At 44.0% G+C, this 21,505-nt stretch overlaps 1 protein-coding gene across 1 annotated transcript in view; it reads right to left on the reverse strand.

The window, feature by feature from the left end:
• Window positions 1-21,505, reverse strand: part of TMTC1 (transmembrane O-mannosyltransferase targeting cadherins 1) — a gene marked incomplete at both ends in the record, with an annotated part of 148,431 nt that overhangs the window by 43,207 nt on the left and 83,719 nt on the right. The window contains 2 exons of the mRNA XM_084278677.1: window positions 2,531-2,695; window positions 19,326-19,447. Of these exons, the coding sequence (XP_084134803.1) occupies window positions 2,531-2,695; window positions 19,326-19,447 (287 nt within the window). The remainder of the gene's footprint in view (window positions 1-2,530; window positions 2,696-19,325; window positions 19,448-21,505) is intronic.

Here is a 21,505-nt window from a genome sequence, read left to right on the forward strand (position 1 = left end):
ATGTATCCTGGAGTTCCTGTGGAAAGTTGTGGTGGTTTGGCCCAAAACAGTGGCTGAGCACCACACACCACTTACTCTCAGAGGAGAAACAGACAGAGCCCTCGGAGTGGGGGGGGGAGTTGGGATAAGGGCAGTTTACTGAAAGGGGAACAATAACAGCCCGTAGCAAAATTCACTCACACCCAGTGATAACACAGAGTACTTTACTGACCTAATGCCCCAGCCACTCTCAGACTGCCCTGGGAGCACCCAGCAGCACCCCTCCCCAACCAGCCCCTTTTATGGGGGAGTGGTGGTGTGGAAAACAGCCATGGGTAACTCAGCTCACCTGGGCTGACTGCTTGGCGAGGTTAACTCTGGCCTGGCTAGAACCAGGACAACAGTGCTGTGAAAATTATCATCCAGTGCTTAGAAAGGGTCACAAAAGGCAGGTAGAAGATAAGAATCAGCATACAAGAACAAAAGCCAGTCCTATGTTACTATGCTGCATGTATCTCTTGGGAGGTGATTCCGGTCTCCTTCTCCACAGGGTGGATTAGAGTGTGAAAGCATCCAGTGAAGACAGACAAGCAGGACCAGAAATGCTGAACAACTTCCATGAGGGGAGTTCAAAGCCAGAAGACTGCAGTGTGAAAAAAGAGAACTCACCTTGGGTAAGGGTATGGGGGTGAAGGCATGGAATGCAGAGGACAATTGATAAGCTGCAGGTTACTCAGCACAGCAGAAGTAGGGGACACCAAACAAGATCATCAGACAGAAGGCTTACAGCACACAGAAGGGAAATCTTAGTGTGCACTGTGTAATTTTAACAACAGATCCCAGCACACAGGATGCTGCAGAAGCCAAAACTATAAATAGATTTGAAAAAGCAGTCAGAGACATTAATGGAAGAAAGTCCATCAGTGGCTGTTAAAAGCAAAAAAAAAAAGAAAGTAACTCCTGACTCAGGAAGTCTTTAAACTGCAGATTACTGCAAGCTGGGAAAGGACTGGAGAGAAGCATCACCATTGCTGGCCCTATTCTTACATTGCTTTTCTAGACATCTGCTGTTGATTGTTCTCAGGGGCAGGCCATGATATGAGGTCACCCAGCAGGAGCACAACCATGAGCCCTCTCTTCAAAAGCATGGGGCAGATCTCTCTCTTGGAATTGTCCCCAAAAGACCTGAGATGAAAAGTAAGGCAGCTTGATCGAAGCCACTAAGCCGTGCGTACTACCCTGGGTAACACCAAATCCCTACCTTGAGGCAAGGTGTATTAGCTCCAGCTCTGTGCTGGAGCAGCGGCATGGTTTCTGAATTTAAGCTGTCTTGTAGATGGTCACCCTGCTTTGAACAGAGGTAGGATAGACAGAAGTCCATTTGCATCCAACTAAGCAGACATAACCCTATCCTTCTCTTCTGCAACAGACCCTCTGGCATCCCATGTCATCTCAAGAGTGCTCCTTAGAAGGTGGAGATGTCCTCCTGTCATCTGCTTTAGTTCATCATTCCTAAACACAGATGACAACAACCGTATGCAACATGATACCAGACGATGCCTGCTACTCAGCATATGGAATTGCCATCTTCCCACCTCCCTTTCAACATGAGAGTTGTCCAACTTGGAAAGGAGTCCAAGCAGCTGCTGCTGGCCAGAAGAGCTTGGACTGGAGGTGCGCTTTGTGAGCAGCAGTCCAGACTGGTCACCATGGCTGTTATTGTTTGAACAGCAGTGTTTCAGTATGATGGGCAATGAATCATGTTGGAACACAGAAACCCCCATTCCAGATTTAAAAAAAAAATAAAATCCCACTAGCAGACCTCCAACCACTTAAATAGTGTTTCCTGAAGACTGAAGGGTACACATAAAAAATAATTTCATACTCTTTAGTGCTGCATAAATTAAACTTTTCTCTGGACAGTAAGTTAGAAAATAAAGCAAAGCAACCCGTATGCAGATCACCTGCGTTTCTGCAATTACTTCACAATTAGACAACTGCTGAAAGCAGCTGGAGGCAAAATGCAACACATTTGCTAGCAAAACACAAAGTGAAACAGTCTGTTTCAGTGAAAAAAAAATTATAAATGGGGTTGTAAAGAGAGCTATTTGGCAAAGGGTAATCAAATAAAATGAAATATGGTACATTAAGTTTGGCACTTTGTGGCATTGCATTTTTGTTACTAAGAACATCACTAAAGAAAATTCAATATATTCAATAGCGTTACTATGGTGTTCTGGAGGGTTGCAATGAACTTTTGCTAAGTCTTTAAAAAGAAAAGTGTTACATTATTGGTAAATCTACAGAACTGAAGTTATTTAAAAACTGCATCTTAAAAATGTGACTGCCAGAATAAAAGTTTGCACATAAGCATATAAAGTCCTGACACCAGTTTTTCCCAGAAGTAGAATACAGAAAGTAGGTGTTATTTTATAATAATCAAAATGTTAATCACAGCAATGCACCAATAGCAGGACTTGTGCTAATTCCATGTAGCAAACTTATTTTAAACAACACAAACCCACAAGTATTCTCCTGTGGTCACCCATACCTGAAAAGGGATTCTCGTGACAGCCAGATTTCATTCTGCTTCACAGTCTTCCAAGAGAAGAGCAGCAGCAGTAAAGCAAAGAGGGTCAGAACAGTAATTCTCCACTTACTTAACCATGTAGACAGCTTTTTTAGACCGTGGACAAAAAGGATGCAGTACCCCATACTGGAAGGAAAAAAAAAAAGTAAAAAGGTACCAAAAATTACATTCTAGCACTCTGGTTTATATGCAAGACCATTCACAAATGCATTTTTTTACACAATTACAGGGTTTTTGGACTAATTATATTTTCCAGGCTAACAAACTCCAACAGCAGTTTTCCTCAAGTCACTACACAATTTCCAAATTAATCTAAATGATAGACCCAGATGCCAGAAGTACAGTAGCGTACATAATACCACCCAGCATAATGGTAGCTTACACCAGCCCGCAGAAGGCAGCTGCTTTTCTGAACAGCAAGCTAAGAAAGCATCATGTAATAACAGTAATACTGAGCACTACTGGAGCAGCATGGAAGCAAAAAGCATTTTAACACAGGGAAGCCTCTAAGCAATGGGTGGCCGGTATTAATTCTAGTTTATAATTCGTGAAGCTAAGCCAGGAGAGAGTGTTGCAGCCAACACTGCAGCAGGAAGGGGTGGCAGAGGCCACGGTGAAAACCCCTACCCAGGACTTGCACATCTACAAAAGGAGCAGCATGACCATTCTGGCAGCCAGTCCAGGACAGCTGAGATGCTCTAGCAGAGCTTCCTCAGTGCCCTTCTAGGACACCAGACAGGGTCTTCTCCAGCACCCTGCCTCTCCACACTGAGGCATTTTATGTGAAACCAACCGCATTTGAAACAGAAGTCTTATTCTTGTGTAACTTTAAATTGATTCAGTAGTTCTTTACCTTAATTCAAGCATTATGTTAATTTTTCCAACGATACCCCTCTGAGCTGGAAATGGAGTGCTTTCAGTTGCTATACTTAGTACTCAGCTCATTCTACTTGGCATTTTTAAAAATGAATTTCAATTCCTATTGCTTGAGGAATTTCACTAGCTTATCTATAACTCTTTAATGCAGTTACTTAGCTCCTGAGTTAGTTTTAGATTTAAAACTATCTTGGTCCAGGGAGCTCCCCCTGAAGGAAAAAGGGAGAGAGAAAGAGATCTGGAGTTACCACTGATACAGGATGACAAAAAAGCAGCCTTTCCCAGACACTGGCACACCTTGAACCCCAGCTGAATCCCACACTTGAATGCAGGCAGGCTGGAGGCAGATACCTCATCACACCTGCCTGCACTCCAGGCAGAGGCCTACAGCCTCTCCTGGCCCATACTGGGGCATCCAAGTAACTTCCTGGTGAGACAGCTGTGAGTTAAGAACGCAACTCCCCTGTCAGAACTGACCTTGCAAGCAAGCATGTGATATGGTGAAAGTCAATCCAGAAATCAGAAAAACATCCCATCTTCAAGGAGCTGCAAGTGTGCTTCTTGGCACAGTTTCTCTGCCCTCTTGCAGGGCTGGGCACATTGCTATTGCCTGGGCTTCCAAAGGAGGGATTTTTGCTTTTACCAAAGGAAGAAGTGTCTCGGTTGTATGTACTGATCAGCACCAGGCAGTGGTGCCATCTCCAGCACAGTACAGGTGCTGTATGGGACACTGAGAGCGGTATAAACATAGGGGGCAATTCCAGAGACAACATTAGATCTACTGATGGATCATTCAAAAAACTTTTTCATTGTTGTTTTAGAGATTTCCCATTTTGCAGAAGTGGGTGTCTATTTTTTTTTTCCACTTAACTACGCTTGCAGTTTGCTGCAACACATTTCTTATGGCCCTTGCACTGGGTTTCTTTTCCATGAATTCTTTTGCACGCATATGTTTATAGCATCTACATTAACTGCAAGCAGGCATTTAGAGCTACAAACTGAGATGCTGGTGCCAAACAATCCAGCCTTTATAGCTATTGAACTCTACTTTAAAACCTCTGAAAAGCTAATCTCGGTAATAAGCTCTCCCCTTCCAATAAGAAATATCTCAAAAACCTGCAGACGGTTTTCACTCTGTTATTTTGCCTTTCAGCAATTTCATCCTTCCCTTGGAATTAATTATCTGACATAAACATTATTTAATCGCTTTAGCACAAGGCCATTTTCAAAGGAATTTCCCTACACCTTCACATTTTCAAGAACAGGCCTTTCCTAACAGCATCGTGAACGTGTCCAGAAAACAAAAAATGCAAACGTCAATGTCTTGGTATTTGTGTCAAATCCTGCCCCAGCTGTTGGGAATGTCTGCTTTAGCAGTAGCACTCAGCCTGCTGGTCCAGGCCTCAGCCAGCACCAGCCACTGGGAAAGCTCTCACAGCCACTGGGAAAGTACTGCTTCCAGGGGTTCTTTACTAACACCTGCAGTGTGTTGCCACAACAGTTAGAGAGAGGTGCTGGGTGCTACACAGGAGTAATGGGTCCGTCTGAAACTGCAGCTCCCATCCCAGCAGCACTGGCAACGACACACGTAGAAGTGCCCAGCTCTGCGTGGCATGTTTCACTGGGGGCTCCCAAAGAACCTTCTAGGAGGGGTCTGCTGCCATTTTACTCTTACAGAGCAGGAACCCAAAACCTGGTGCTCCTGACAGGCAACTGGCAAACAAGGTGCTGAAGCTGCAGCCCCCAGCTCTACCTATGAGCGGGGAGTATGCAATGGAAACCAAGGTATCTTGCTGGAAAGCCCACAGCTCTCCCCAAGAGATAAACAGGTAAATAACCCAAAGGGCAGGCTCTGCATCCACACTCAGCAAGGCAGCAAGACTACAGGACCACAATAAGTATGAACACAGAGGGGAATGAGCTCCCCGATGACCACATGTAACGTACTAGAATTGCAAACCACAAAGCTGCTAGGGGTAATATTAAAGGAGTGGTGCTAAAGAGGCAGAAGCATGATTTACGCTTTATTCAGAGAGAGACAATTGTGACAACTTTAGGACTGAGTGGTAGTTGTGCCACAACTACATAATTGTATAGCCTAACTAGCCACCCTTCCCCAAGCCTGTAGCATTGTCTGGGGCTGTTATGACCAAAGTGCAGGTCCTGGCACTTTGTCATGTTGAACTTTATCCCATTGGCCTCTGTCCATCAATTCAACCTGTCCAGGTCCCTCCTGAAGGCCTTCCTACCCTCTGGCAGATCAAAACTTCCCCACTCCTCCCAACCCTGGTGTCACCTGCAGACTTACTGAGGGTGCACTCAACTCCCTCATCCAAATCATCAATAAAGATATTAGAGGATAAGCCCTAGTACTGACCCCTGAGGAACACCTCTTGTGATTGGTTACCAGTTGGATTTATCTCCATTCACCACCACTCCCCAGGCCTGGTCACCCAGACAGTTTTTAGCCCAGCAAAGAGCGTACCTGTCCAAGCGATGGGCCTCCAGCTTCTCCAGGAGAATGCTGTGGGAGACTCTAACCTTTGCTAAGGTTGAGGTAGACTGTGCCAACAGCTCTTTCCTCATCTACCAGGTGGGTCACCTGGTCATAGATGGAGATGAGTTTGGTCGGGCAGGACTTGACTTTCATGAACCCATGCTGGCTGCGCCTGATCCCCTGGCTGTCACATACATGCTCTGTGACTGCGCTCAGGATGACTTGCTCCATAATTTTCCCTGGCACTGAGGTCAAGCTAACAGCCCTGAAGTTCCCTGGATCTTCCTTACAACCCTTCTTATAGATGAGCACCACATTAGTAAGTGTCCAATCACCTGGTAACTCTCCATTTGACCATGACCACTGATAGATAGATGATGGAGAGCGGCTTGGCAATCGCATCCACCAGTTCCCTCAGCACCTTCTGGTGGATCTCATCTTGCCCCATGGACTTGTAACAGTGCAGGTGGATGGTCTCTGTTTCAACCTAATTCATGGGGGGTTTATTCTGCTCCCTGTCCCAGTCTTCCAGGTCAGGAGGTTGAATACCCCAAGAATACCCGGTCTGACTATTGAAGACAGATGTAAAGAAGGCATTGAGAATCTTGGCCTCTTCCTTATCCTCAGTAGTCATGTTCCCAACCAGATCCAGTATGGGAGGGAGATTCTCCTCAGCTCTCCTCTTACTGTCAATATATTTGTAGAAACACTTTTTATTATCTTTTACCACAGTGGCCAGGCTGAGCTCATGCTGGGCTTTAAGCCTTTTCTGATTTTCCCCCTGCATACGTGTTGCAGTTTTGTGAGGCTGTGCTGCTGAAACAGTTTTTTTAAGCAGCAGTTAGTGTTTTCTGCCAGCCTAAACTACAAACAACGAGCAATTCAAGGCCAAAGTCGCGGCCCGAGAGATAATCACAGTGCCTCTGAGAATCACATATAGGAGAAAACAACCCAGAAGCAGCTGCATTTTGCCACCGGAGAAGGGAGTGAGAAGATGTAATGAGCTGTGCAGACACTAAGGCCGGGAAAGGGCGCGGGAGGAGGCGCTCCAGGTGTTGGAGAGAAAGATGCCCCTGCAGCCCGTGGAGAAACCCATGGAAAAGGCCGAGACCCCACCTGCAGCCCGTGGAGGGGCTCCACGCTGGATGGAGCAGGAGGAGACATAGAGAAGACGTGGTGACCTTACATTGGAACAAGCCCCTGCCAGCACTTGCAGCCATGGAGAAAAACAGAGACATAGAGATGAGTGAGAGATATTTGCATGGTTTGCTGGGGGGAGGCTTGGAATTCAGTGGAGGACTGGGACTGAGAGACACTGTGATAAAGAGATAAAGCCCTGTGGGAAAGGATTCATGTTGGAGAAGTTCGTGGAAGACTTTCTCCTGTGGGTGAGACCCCACGGTGCAGCAGGGAGAGGGTGTGGAATGAATGCCCTCCACCCTCCCCCCCCACAGCCAAAAAGGAAACCAACTTGCAAGGGACAGACCCCCATCTCCCAGTCCCTGCCCCCCTGTGCTGCAATCAGGGGGAAGAAGGGAGTGAAATCATGACTAGAGTGAAGTCTGCTAAGAAGGAAGCCAGGCAGGGGGGGAAGGTTAGAGGTGTTTTAAGATCTGAAAGAGGAAAACAGCTCACGAAAAAGTAACCAAGAACCCCATTTTTTCCTAACCCCTGCCCCCTGTACTGCGAGAAGGGGGAAGAAGGGAGCAAGATCCTAACTAAAGTCTGCTAAGAAGGGAGTGGTGGAGAGAAAGTGTTTTAAGATCTGGTTGTGCTCCCAACTCCGTTTTTTTCTTCTTTGTAGTGTAGTGTAATAAATTAGGTAGTTTCTCTCTTCTTCACTTTGTGTTGAGTCTGTTTTGCCCATATCACTGGTGACAGAATGATCTCTCCCTGTCCTTGTTTTGACTCCTGAGCCTCTTAATATATATTTTCTCCCCGTCCAACTAAGAAGGGGAGCAATAGACTGACTTTGGTGGGCATCTGGCCTCCAGGGCTAAACCACCACAACATGCTAGCTACTTCTTTGTACTCTCCCCACGTTGCCTGTTCTCTCTTCTACTGGGCAGGCACTCTCTTCCCTGGAGGCTCAGCAAAGGTTCCCTGCTCAGCCATGCCAGTCTTCTTCCCCACTGGCTCATCTTACAGCACACAGAGACATCCTGCTCCTGCACCTTTAAGACTTCCCTCTTGAAAAGCATCCAGCCTTCCTGGATCCCTCTGCCCTTCAGGACTGCCTCCCAAGGGACCTTCCCTTCAAGTGTCCTGAACAGTTCAAAGTCTGCCTTCTGGAAGTCCAAGGTAGCAGTTTTATTGACACCACCACCAGCCCCGACTTCACAAGAAATAGAGAACTCTACCATTTCACGGTCACTCTGCCCAAGACAGGTCCCAACCACCACACCTCCCACCAGATGGTCAGGGGGCTGGAGCCTGTGAACAGAAGGTCTAGCAGGGCACCCACTAGAAAAAATGAAAATGTCTCACAAAAACATCTTTCATCAGAGACCCGTTAGCCATATGAAAAAGATACTTTCAAGTGCTACATTCCAGTCCTCTCTGCAGCTATCTGCACACGTATGGGGACTGTGAGTTTGGGATTTGTTTGGACTTTATTTGAACTCTAGCATTTCCTAGGGAAGGAAAGCGAGTGGATCTTTCCTCCTCAAGGGCTCTTGGGACTGTAATCTGCTGTCATGCAACCACTTTTCTGAAATACTTTGTAGCCAAAACAAAACAATAGAAAACAAGCAAAATCCCTAACCCGCGATTATTTAAATCCATTTTCCACTGGATTACTGTAAAACTGCTAAGCCTTTTTTTTTTTTTTTCCTTTCTCCTCTTCTGTAGGATAACCAACTGTCTCCTACAGCAACTGTTCCTCACTGAGTAAAGCCCATGCCACCATGCCAGCATGGTCCCCATGGTCAGATACAAATCCCAACAGGTTAAGATGGTAATAGTTTTTCCGTGGGCTCACAATTAGAATGTTTACTACTGGAGAACCTGTGGCTTCAGAAATTCAATGCTGCTGCTGCTGAGTTCAGCACATGGACCCACAGGCCAGTCGTTCCCTGATTCCTTGTGTTTCAGACTCCTGCGCTACTATGATGTAGTACCTTAGGCATGTCCTGAATTGCAGTGAGGGCAGGGCTGCACCCAGTCGGCAAACCCTTGGCACCACTGCCATGTGTTTCTGGCAGATCGCACGCAGGCAGCTGTGCAGTGACAGGATTTCTTCTATAATGTCTGTGATTTGTTAATATCATTCTACCTGCAAGGAAGTGAAGTGAGAGGAGGCACAAACAGATGGGCATGAGGTGGCATGCAGACCCCATGTACCACAGTGCACATACCACCAGGTTTTTAAAAAAAGCCAAACCAGCAGATACTTAATATTTGCAAACACTTCTTAGATTACAAATTCAACTTTTCCTTTGGCCATTATGGCTGCTTCTCAAAGGTGAGGCTGTTCCTGACAGTGCTTACAGATGGCTCCTCTCTCTCTCTCAGTGGATCAGCTTTATCACTTTTCAGTAAAGCCAGGAGTAGCTTCACTGCATTTTATCTTTGATGACAACATATGATTGAAGGCACATGTGGTTAGTGCTGCAGCCCAAGATTATCAGGATGTTCTGCTACAACAATCCACCTGCATCTTTGTCTGCATCTTTTCCTCCTCCTGAAACTGCCTAGAGAACCCACTGCCTCAGAAAGCTCCTGGAAACCAAGGTATGATCTAGTCATGCACTTCACTATTTTTTGAGCTGCAACTTTGCACAGAGCAGGTTTCACTCCACAGGGAAGCATGTGGGCACAGCAGGCTGAGGACTGCAGCTGGGAGGCACGCTGCAAGAGGGAAGCGGGCTGGGCAGCAGCAGTGCTGCAGCCCTAGACTCTTCTAATCAACACTGGTAGGGCTGTAAACTCCACATTTAAAAAGCAGTGGGATAAATTATGTGGAAAAGATGCCTCCCTCACTTGCACTTTTTAATTATAGAATCATAGACTCACAGAATGCTTTGGGTTGGAAAGAACCTCAAAGATCATCTAGTTCCGACCTCTCTGCCATGGCCAGGGACACCTTCATTAGACAAGGTTGCCCAAAGCCCCATCCAACCTGGCCTCAAACAGTTCCAGGAGGGGCCTTCCACAACCTCTCCAGGCAACCTGTGCCAGTGCCTCACCACCCTCATAATAAATAATTTATTCCTAACATCTATTCTAAACCTACTCTCTTACAGCTTTGCCTCTTGTCCTATCACTACACTCCCTAATGAACAGTACCTCTCCCACTTTCCTGTAGGACTCCTTTCAGTATTGGCAGGCCGTAATTAGGTCTCCCTGGAGCCTTCGCTTTTCCATGCTGAACAAGCCCAATTCTCTCAGCTTGTCTTCATAGGAAAGGTGCTCCAGTCCCCTGACCATCTTTGTGGTCCTCCTCTGAACTCCTTCCAACAGATCTATGTCTTTCCACTGGGGAGCCCAGAGCTGGATGCAGTACTCCAGTAATGGTTATTTTTGGGAAGTCAACTACATATATCAAAGTGGTTACTCTAGATTTCAGAGCTCAGTCTAGGTAAGAATACAGATACATACGTATCAGGGATTATCTCAAAGATATACTGAGACCAGAAAACGTGCTTGGCTTTGACATTTCACCCCAGAGGCTCTTTCTGAATTGCAAACTTCCTTCTTGATTTCCAGCACTTAAGATGACTCCCTTTCCCACCATAAAAAGTAGCTTCCACTTCCAAGTTGCTCTGAAGCAAGTTTAACTGTTGCATAAATCAGTTAAATTAGGTGCATACTCTGCTGCTACCCTTCAGAGAACAGGAAGACAGAAAGCTTTGGGAAAAGATGGTGCCTGCTGCCAGGTCTATGGACAAACATTTGATTCTTCTTGGTTTTAAAGTTTCTCACAAGGTTAGTAGCGCTACTCCCACATGTATGTTACCTTGCACCGCATGCTTTTCATCCTCCCAGTCCAAGCCACTCCAGCCTGAGGTGAGGAAACACACAGAGAGGAACAGCCAAAGTCAGCTGAAATGCAGCTTGCAAGGCAGGGCTGTTGCAGGGGAAGGGGAGGGGTGGGGGGCATGGAAACAGTTTGCCCCTGCTAAACTCATCAGCTCTGCTCACACTTCTCTAATGGGGAATAATTTGATAGCAAAAAGCAAGCTTGGCATGCTGGCTGTGCAGCAGTCAGATGCGCAAGGGAGTGCTGGCAAAAACAAGCATGTCCAGGGCAGTTCTTTCTGACCCAAAAAGCACCCTCAGGCAAGGAGCTCCAGCAAGGAGCAGTGCTGGCAGTGTAGCAAAGATACTGCTTTATGAAAAATGTCAAGTGTTCCAAGGCTGGAGTTGTTCTGGGCCAGAATAAGATCCAGGCTTCTAAATAATGTTTTTTGTCTGGGAAAATAGTGTATTTGTATGTGCATGTTAGTTTGCACCCAGGTCACCCACAACAGCTAGAAACTGAGGAGTAAGGGCACTCCCTGCAACCTGGACCACCTGAATCCAAACCACTGCAGCAGGTCAGGCTGAGAGATGGGGGTGCAGTGAGTGGACTTGTAGGGCTCTGAGTTAAGGGGCCCCAAAATTCTCCAGCCAAAGTACTGACCTGGAGTAACACTCCACTGGGCCAAATGCGTTCCACAAGTTTTCAGGAGCCTTCAGGCTTTTCTCTTGCATCTGGACAAGGCCTGAATTCAGCAAGCTACAGGCTGGCTAATTTGGCACGAGGGCAAGCATAGGCTAAGATCAGGTCTGGATCAAACTGCGATCACCAATTCATCCAGCAGGGCACAGATCCAGCACTGATGATCCTGGAAAAATGCTGGTGTGTGGCAGATGGTCCTTGATGTCTCAGCTCTCATATGAGCATCCTCCACCAAAAAGGCAATTCTGGGCCACATCCATCCACCTGTTTCTGTTGGCCATTTCCTTTTGACCATAAACTCCATCTTGGGTTTGAGAAGTCTTTTGTTTCCAACTTTTTTATCCAAAGTTCCACTGTAGTTGTCACACCCTGGCAAAAAGTTTTGGGTTAACTAAAATGTTGTATTTTTCCAAGGGAAATGGTTGTATAAAACTTTCCTCAATCAGTGTGGACTATGAGGGGAAAAACCTTTTCACAGAATCACAAGGTTGGAGGAGACCTTTGAAGATCAAGTCCAACCATTCCCATCCTATGCTAAACCATATCCCTAAGTACCTCATCTACCCTTTTTTTGAACACATCCAGGGAAAGTGACTCAACCACCTCCCTGGGCAGCCTGTTCCAGGCCCTGACAACTCTTTCAGTAAAAAATTTTTTTCTAATATCCAATCTAAACCTGCCCTGGTACAGCTTCATGCCATTTCCCCTTGTTCTATCTCCTGTCACCTGGCTGAAGAGACCATCGCCCACCTCTCCACAACCTCCCTTCAGGTAGTTGTAGGTGGTGATAAGGTCTCCCCTCAGCCTCCTCTTCTCCAGGCTAAACATCCCCAGCTCCCTCAGCCGTTCCTCATATGATTTGCCCTCCAGCCCCTTCCCCAGCCTGGTTGCCCTTCTCTGCACTTGCTCAAGGACCTCAATGTCCGTTTTATGGTGGGGAGCCCAGAACTGCACACAGTACGCAAGGTGTGGCCTCATCAATGCCAAGTACAGGGGCACAATTACTTCCCTAGACCTACTGGCCACACTGTTTTTGATACGAGCCAAGATGCCATTGGCCTTCTTGGCTGCCCGGGCACACTGCTGGCCCATATTCATCCTTTTGTAACAGTCATGGTTTTGGACTAACCATGCAAAGGCAAGGAGGATGCAGGATGTGCCTGTCATGCACTGACAGCCATCAGCATACATTCTGCATCTCTGCTTCTTCACTGGTACTGAGTTTTGAAGACAAAAGGAAAAGCATTGTTTAAAATGCCTTTCTCCCAGAAACTATGGAATCAATAGCATTTTCATTCTTGGTTACTAGAGGTTTAAAAAGACTTCAGGACCATCATCAAAGGATAATATTTAGCATGCAAAATAATTCACATTTAAAAAAACCCAAGCCTCACAGCTCAAAAATATCAGTGTGACAAAAATGTAACTGGCAGCCTGCTTTATTTACCACTCAGTCTGTTGAATAAAATGTCACATTTTCATCAGAATTAAGAGACCTTTTCCTGGAGTAAGGTCTGCAAAAGACAGAACCATAAACACTGGCAGAATACATCTAATTTGAAAAGGCACCTTACAAGTTAGTGTTAGACTTTGGCTCTAAATTAAAAGCTATGCAGGCCTATATTAAAGACACTTAGACATGATCAGCTAAGTCATCAAAATTATGTACCTCCATTAGCAATGTGGTCCTCAGAACATAATGTAATTAGAAAAAATGCAGAAATTCTTATTTTCCTTATTAGAGAGAAAATATAGACTAGAAGTGAAGGATTTTGCTAACCTTTGAATGGATATTTAACATTTGGACATGTTTTCGTTCCCTTCCTATAACTCACATGATAAACAGACCTACTTCATTAGAATGTTCGAGTCCAAGATTTCACTTCCAAGAGATTCCTAGCTGAATTATTTCCAGGTAATAAAGAAATCTCTCAGGCTTTTGATTAGTACATGCAGTATGGAAAGAAAACATTTTCTAAATGAAACATCTGATATAACTCCAAGGGAATTCCATGAAGGATACCCTAAATCCTATATATTTTACCAGAGAAGGGTCTGTATGCTACAGTTTCAATTAAAATACCATTGTAACATCTGGAACTCTATAGTAGGGACGTCATTTTCCATCCAATTCCACCACAAGTCTCCAAAAACTTAATGTAAGAAACTATTATCTATTCAGTCTCACAGGGCAGCTTCACAAGGCACCATGGTCCCCTGTAAATAAGAACTCATCTTTTAATCAACATGATCAACTAGCTTATTTCCACAAGATGTCATTAGTTTATTACTAGTTTTTAGAAGCAATAACCTTAAGTATCTATATTATTTTCAAGAGCAGAATAAATGCATTTGAAAGTTTTCCTCTTACCTAATATATACCACAACAAAACCAAAGATCTTTCCAACATAGCCATTAATGTTTATACCCAATATAAATTTAGCTCTTTCCTGAACTGATTGTAAACGGCCAAAGCGCAACATGTTTCTCAAAAAGCACATTTTAAATTTAGTTAAAATAATGCAAGATTGCAGTCTAGACCAAACATGACATGAGCTAATCTTTTTCAGCTTCGCAGAATCATTTTGACTTTTATTCCTACGCCTTTACTGCCTTTGCCAAAATATCTGGCACTAGCATCTTGGCATTTCTTGCCTGCGTTAACAGAGGAGAGCTGCTTAGATTTCTCCTTAAGTTCTGTAAGAGGGGTGGGCAAGCTTTCAAAAGCTAGGAGCTTCGGCTGGGATATGCATCTGAAAAGGAGATGCTCGCAGTGTTTAGCCTTTCTCCAAGCAGTTTATTCTCTTCAATTAATGAGAATACTCTCTGCCCTCTTCTGAAGTACAGTTGTTATCGCTACTCAATAGATGGGGAAGCAGAACCAGTCGCTTGCCTCAGCCCAGCTCTCTGCTCAACAGCTCCCTGCTGAAGCCTCACGGTAAAGAGGGACCAGGCTGGGGCTGGGGATCTGACCCACCGTCATCATGTAATGCCTTCCCTGTCCCCTCCCAGAGCCCTCGGGTCCATGGCTGAGTTACAGGGAACATTATCCAGTTTGCTCCTTCTAAATTAGGGCAGCTCCGTGGTCTGTGCAAGAACGGCAGCCACAGAGTAAAGCATTAAAATAGCGAGCTTTTAAAGTAAATGGAACAGGTGTGACTTGGATTCCACGACCAAATCCCAAATGAATTGTGGATTTAACTTTAAATCAGTCAAAAAGCTTAATTATGTTGCTCAATTCAGATCAGGGAGCAGATAAACTGCCTCCACTGAGTCCATGGGACTTTCAGTGCTGACTTTGGGGTTTGACTCCAACTGAAGAGAGAAGCGTCTTCTGTAAATCAGATGATCCCTATGGGATCTCATCTAATACTGAAAAAATGCTGAAAAAGTAAGGAGGAATTCAGCTCCTGGTGAACTTGTAGCCTCAAATGATGTTGAAGATGGGTGGAAAAGGAAACTGAAAATAAACCAACACCACATCATGCAACTGGCCTTTAAGAAAACACAGATACTGTGGAGTCCATGACATACACCCAGAAAAGAGAAGAAACAATAACCCCCATCCTCAGATGTCTGCTCATAAGCAAAGGGAACTTCTACTCAGGGTCATTTCGGATTCATAAAATTTACAGATAACCCCACTTGCCTACCAGGTTCTTTTCCAATTACAGACATTAATAATGTATGGTAGTATGCTAATTGGGATGAATGCAGTAGCACAAAGAATCAAAACCATGCTTGATGCAAAGGCAATATGGTTTTCAATATAGTCTCTGCTTTGCTATGGCATGGGGAAACCTTTAACATGATGCTTTAGCTTCCTGAAAAACACCAGTACTGGTTTTCTTCCAGACTTTGAGACAGACACCGAAGCAAATGCCATCCGGTGTATAGCAGTGACATCATCTTCTAGTATTGAAGTAGTATAGGGCTGCAACATTGACTCTTGACATAGTCAGGAGTTGGTGAATAAAATGATGGCAACCTGTAATTGTCTCAGTTGGGAAAGGTACTGTGCACCCTGCAACCCACTCCTTGCAATATCCACCATGAATGAGTTGCCATAAAAGTGATGGTGGTATCACTGAGTTGCCTGTCACTTTCAGCAAGGTGGTTGTTCAAATTGGAAATAAGCCATGTAGCAATGTTTTGGTTGACTGATTGGTTCATATGAGGTTGTGAAAACAGCTTAAGTTGACAAACTATACTACAGGAGCCCAGCTAGAAGCCACTGCTATCAGGGTAGCAATAAAAGAAGAGGAAAATGTTGAAATTGTTCCGCTAGGAAAGGTCTGAGCCCATGAGATGAGGGCAACCTTGGGTCTGATGGTCCATTAGTAAGGCAGACAGCTCCTAAATGGCCCAAGAGTTTGAACTGCTTCTGCATCTGCTCCATGTGAAGGGAAGAACTGGTGCTCCAGTTTAAGTACAGACAAACTGCTCACAGCTCAGACTAACTGGATGTACATAGTCCTTCTGGATTTTCAATTAATGATGCTGCCTGTGGTGTTCAGAGCAGCATTAGCAGATGTAAGGTAAGTACACCCATATTTTGAAGAGAGAAAAGCCTGCAGTGGTTTGAGTCTTTCACTGATCCTGACATTTATTGTGATGTCTTTCAAAAAACTGTGGCCTAGAGTTGTATCCTGTCCACCACACCCAAGGTTCATATTTTACACCTCTAGCCCTCCTGAAAATAAGCTTTTCCCTCTTCAGGATACAAAACCAATAAAAAAAATTTGAAAGAGAATAAATCATTTTCCTACAAATTATATTTAGCTTAAAGTAATACCACTTTAAAAAAAAATCACCATTTTAAATACGTAAGTGTTTGTAACCCTGCAATGAAAGCTAAATGCAAGAAACATTTTCTCAAAATATTTCTGATTTGCTAAAGCCAATTAAAGTAAACATTCAACCGGGTTGACTTTGCTTACATCCCACTCCCCTGAGGCACAGCTGCAGACTGAACTGTTACAAATACTCATCAATCCCCCAAAGGCAAGGCCCAGCCACGTAATTAGACATTCAGCAAAAGGCTTATTTCTTGTTCCTTTCTATTTACAACATCTTTTACATAAATCCTTGGGTCTTTACTTAACTTGCATTGAAAAGAAAATGCTTTAAATTTTGCACAGGTAACTGCTGAGCAACACTGATAAGACTTCAGGTTGTGACACACATACACAACTATGACTTCCATAAATATTGATAAAAGCCTATTACTTGAAACTGAGATAGAAAAAGAAACTTCCAGCACAAGCCCAAACCCATAGATTGCCAGGTTCTCTCCATCTGATTCAGCATCCTTGTCTAAATAAAGCCAAATGACCACCTCTGACTTGCTGAGTTTTAGAGAAGGAAATAGCAAAAGATAGGTGAAGCCCTTTTCAAGGCAAAACATAAGAAAACTGCTAAAGGCTGATCTAAATAAAGAACACAAGCCCTTCCTAAAGCCATCTCTGTTAAACTGCCATGCGCTCATGGAAAACAAAAAAATCCCACATTCCTTTTGTTCTGGTCATGACTGTTTGCAGAAGTTCCTCTCACCACTCATGTCACTTTGCACTCAGAGGGTGTAAAAGAGCTCATTTCTGGGTATCTTGGAGCCAAGAGCTCACCTCTCTCCAGATCCTTGGGCTGGGAACCTCTCCTGCAAGCTGCCAGGGTTTGCCTTCCCTTTTTGTGATAGCTGCCTGCCAGTCTGGGGTAAAAGCAAAACCCAAAAATTGCAAAGCAGGACACGAGTGATCCGAGCAAAGCATGACATCCAGGGGCTCCAACACAGACTTACTCTGCAGAAATCATTTAATACATCTGCCTCAGTTTTCCTGCCTGAAAAAAGCAGGAACTACCAATTACCTATTTTGTAGGTCATATATTTGCAAAGCCCTCAGGGAGATGAAAAGCATTATACAAACTATATGCACAAATGTTAACGCTGATGAATTTTCTCTGTGCAAACATACCCTTTTTTCTTCTTCATTGCCCCTCCTCTCATTATATCAGCAGTCTCATCTGGAGCAGGACAAGGAACTGCTGACGGCTGAAGTATTTTCTGCAGTCGTTCTTCTGAGATTCAGAAATGCAACCACTCAACACAGCCCTGCGTTCAGCTGACTGTTTCCTTAATAGCTTTGCGCTTTCATGTGTTCCTTCATTTTCTGTTACATGAATTTAAAGCAATCTGATTTCCAAGTTAATTTGAAATGATGCAAGATCCATTAGTTGAGACTATCATTTGCAAAATAACTCCGAGGGATAACTTTCACTCAGTATACTTCCAGGTATACTCTCAGCAAACAAGAGCTAGTGATGTAAGTCAGCAGAATTTGACCCAAAAAGCAAGTCAGTATACAGCAAAGCACAGAGACATAACCTAACTGCCTAAGCAGCTTGTAATAAATGCAACAGCTCCTACACAGCCTGAGTTTCACATCAATAAGCAGCCCTTTCCTGACAGCACTTATACAAGTGACAATCAGAAGATACACACAGTTTTGCAAAATACCACCCATATGTGCTTTTCCTAGAATCCTTGGACCCACATTTTCTGAGGAATAAAATGTAAACCTTTTGTAGAATAAAACTATTGTTTTAGTTACCACAAACTAATACAGAGTGAAATTGAGGAGTTAAGCTTTGTCAACAGCTCCACAATGTCAGTTCCCATTAGAGAGAACAGGTGCTGCCCTCTAAACCTGAGGGCAGAATTGCGCTTTCTGACTTGAATCATCCAAGACTGGTGACATTTATGCTCATGGCTGGAACAAACTGCACTGGCATAGGCTGCCCAGAGAGGCTGTGGAGAATCCCTCCTTGGAGATACTCAACAGCTGCCTGTACACGGTCCTAGGCAACTGGCTGCAGGTGGCCCTGCTTGGGTTTGGACCAGATGATCTACAGAGGTACTTTTCAACCTCAACCATGCTGTATTTCTGTGAATGGGAAAGGGTCTGGTGCCTCTTGGATGAATGTCCAACTGCCACTGCAGCCTCTGGTCTAGATACTGTAAAGACGTCAGAAGTTAACACTTCAAAGCTGTCCTTGAGGAAACGCAATTGGAAGCACCCAGACTGCTGAAGTAGCAATTGTTAGAGGCTGGAAGCTGAGGAAAATCCAAGTGCGAAGTCTAAGGGATGGAGAAGTGTCTGGATTTCCCTCATCCTCTTCAACAACTGCAAATTCTGCAGTCAGTAGCTTACAGGCAAGAGGTCATGCACATATTCCACAACTGAAGCCAGCAGCCTTTTAAGACCGTAATAGTTACCGCTGTTTTTACTGATTGATATAGTGAGAAAGCTGAGCAATACCACAGTAAAAATACGACAGGTTAACTTTTCAGCTTGCTGTCCTTAAGGTAAAGACACTGGACAATTTTAAGTTGATGATACCACCAAGAAAAAGAGTCTTGGACGACAATTCTCAAGAAACACCACCTCATCCCTGTATTGAACTGTTTCAAGCACTCAAAAATCTTTGGTTAAAAAAAAAAAAAAAAAAAAAGGACTATTTTGGGTAGATTTCCTCCTGCCAAGCAATCTGCTCTCAACCAGCTATAAAATATCTCATGCTATAATGCCAATATTCAAAGGCAGAGAACATACTGACTAGCAATATAATGTTTGAAGTATTGTTAAAGGGAAGAAACAATCATGCCTGCTTTTAGAAAATGGGATGGTGGTCTCATAGAAAGGAATTCAATTGCAATAGTTACCTTGGCATGTAAAGGACTCGCTCTGCCACCACAAATCCCACCCTGAAGAAGAGGTTGCTGGCTGGAATGAATGGGAAAACCAGGAACAACAAGCCAACCAAAACTTCTTTGTGTTCCAGTTTCTGCAATAACACAAAATTAAACAAGTATCAACTAAAAAAATCCAACTTAATTCACCACTAACTTTCCCCTTTCCTTTTGAGATTCTTATTCATTAAAAAACCCAACTTAGATTACCACAGGATATGTTTTGCATTTTAAATGAATTCTTCGAAGGCACCGTTCCTCCATATTTATGTACTGTTTGTGCCTCTGATGTGCCCAGACCGTGCACAAACATAACCACAAGTATTATTACCCTTGGTATCTCTTCCAATGTCAGCTCTATCATATGCAGCTCTCTTGAGATGGCATAGGTAGTACTTAAGATATATCCCACATTGGTAATACATAAGCAATAGTGTGAATATATACATTAGCATGTCTACCACAGTGTGGCTGTATGTAAATACACAAACGCATATCACATACACACAGACTGCTGCATTCAATCCTAAGTGTTCATAACTGAGAAAAAGCTGTTCAATCAGTCACATTTTGTGTAAAGGGAACTAGCCCCAAATGGCTCATTAATGCAAGTCATTTTATCCCTTTCGAGACAGTATCTAAACTTTAAATGATATTTTCACAGATGAGGTCTCCATACTCATACAGGGTTGGAAATTTGAGGCATGCTATATGTTAAAATTAATGTTTTTCACTTGAGCTCAGTTAATTCCCTCCATTTGAGGCCACTTTAATGTTGGCTTGCTCTGAGGAGAAATCAAATTGCCATACGCAATTCAAAACAACTGTGATCTACACAGCCAGCACAAGCATCTCAGGACACCGCAATCGGCAGCTGCCACTGTTCCCGCCATGGAGAGACCCAAGACTCATCTGGCAAGTTTCAGAGTTAGCTCCCTTGCAAGAGTGTGTGTGAATCAGCTCATGCTTTCTGCGTATGATCTCAAAGAATGACATCAGGCTAAGCAAAGTGTAGCATGAGGTCTGCTAAATCACCCAGGCAGAGAGACATCTGTGCTTTCCTGCCCTGCAATACTGCTCCTCAGCAGCTGCTGCAAAACCCTTCTGCAGTCACTAGGAGAAACTTTGTTGTGCTTAGAAACCGATGCAACCAGAATGAATTAAGGGTTGCAATGTTTTCTCATTGTTGTGGACAATTTAGAGAGCAAAGAGACTTCTCTTTACTGGAGGGATCTAAATTTGAAATGTTGAACAAGATTTCTGAGTAGAGGAAGGGAGCTCGATCAATGACATGGGGTCAAGCAGTACAACCCATCTTGCTTTTGCATAGCTACAGATTGTGACACTGGTTACCACTGGTGTAGTCAGCAGCTGAAATTCAAATGTCCCAGTACTAAAATATAATCATCCTCTTCTGTAGGAAAGACAGTGAACATATTCTATGGGTACCAAATGCAAGGATACGTGTCAGTAGCTCTGATGTGGTTTTAAAAGAAGTGAACCACATGATCACAAAAAAGTGCACTGATTTCTCCTGGCCAAAGAAACAAAAGGCAGAGAAGAATTATTCTTGTCTCAACTTCTTTATCGGTATCTGCTTTCAGCAGCACCACAGTCACCTGCTTCTATTAACCACTTTTTCAGTCTTGGAACCATAGTTATTAGTGCCTTCTCGCAGTCACAACAGTACCTAAAATACATTATTCCTAGAGCTAAAGCTGACAGTAATCCATAAAGCTGACAAGCAGAGGTGCCCAGGAATGGTCATTTTGGCTTGTAATTACAACAGAAAATTGAATAGAAAAAAAAAGGATTAAAAATTATTTCTCAACTCTGAATGCAAATTATCAGTTCTAGCTCAACTCCAGCTTCTCTCAACCAGCTCTGGACATATACTCTATTTCTCTCCTGCCATTTGACACTCCCTTCCCAACTTCTATGGTGCCCACTGCCCCAAGGGTTTAACAACTGTCATGGTTCTGCCCCAGCTGAGAGCTCTAAGAGGCAGTGTGTGGGGAACTGGGGGGAAAGTGGTGTAGGGAAGGGAAGGAAAAAGAACCTCAAAAAATCCTCATGGGTTGAGATAAGGACAGTTTACTGGGACAATAGAGAAAGACAGATATTTCAATAATGGGACTTTATAGCAAAATACA

This window comes from Gallinula chloropus (assembly GCF_964237585.1).
Source record: "Gallinula chloropus genome assembly, chromosome: 1".
In the NCBI taxonomy this organism is placed as follows: domain Eukaryota; kingdom Metazoa; phylum Chordata; class Aves; order Gruiformes; family Rallidae; genus Gallinula; species Gallinula chloropus.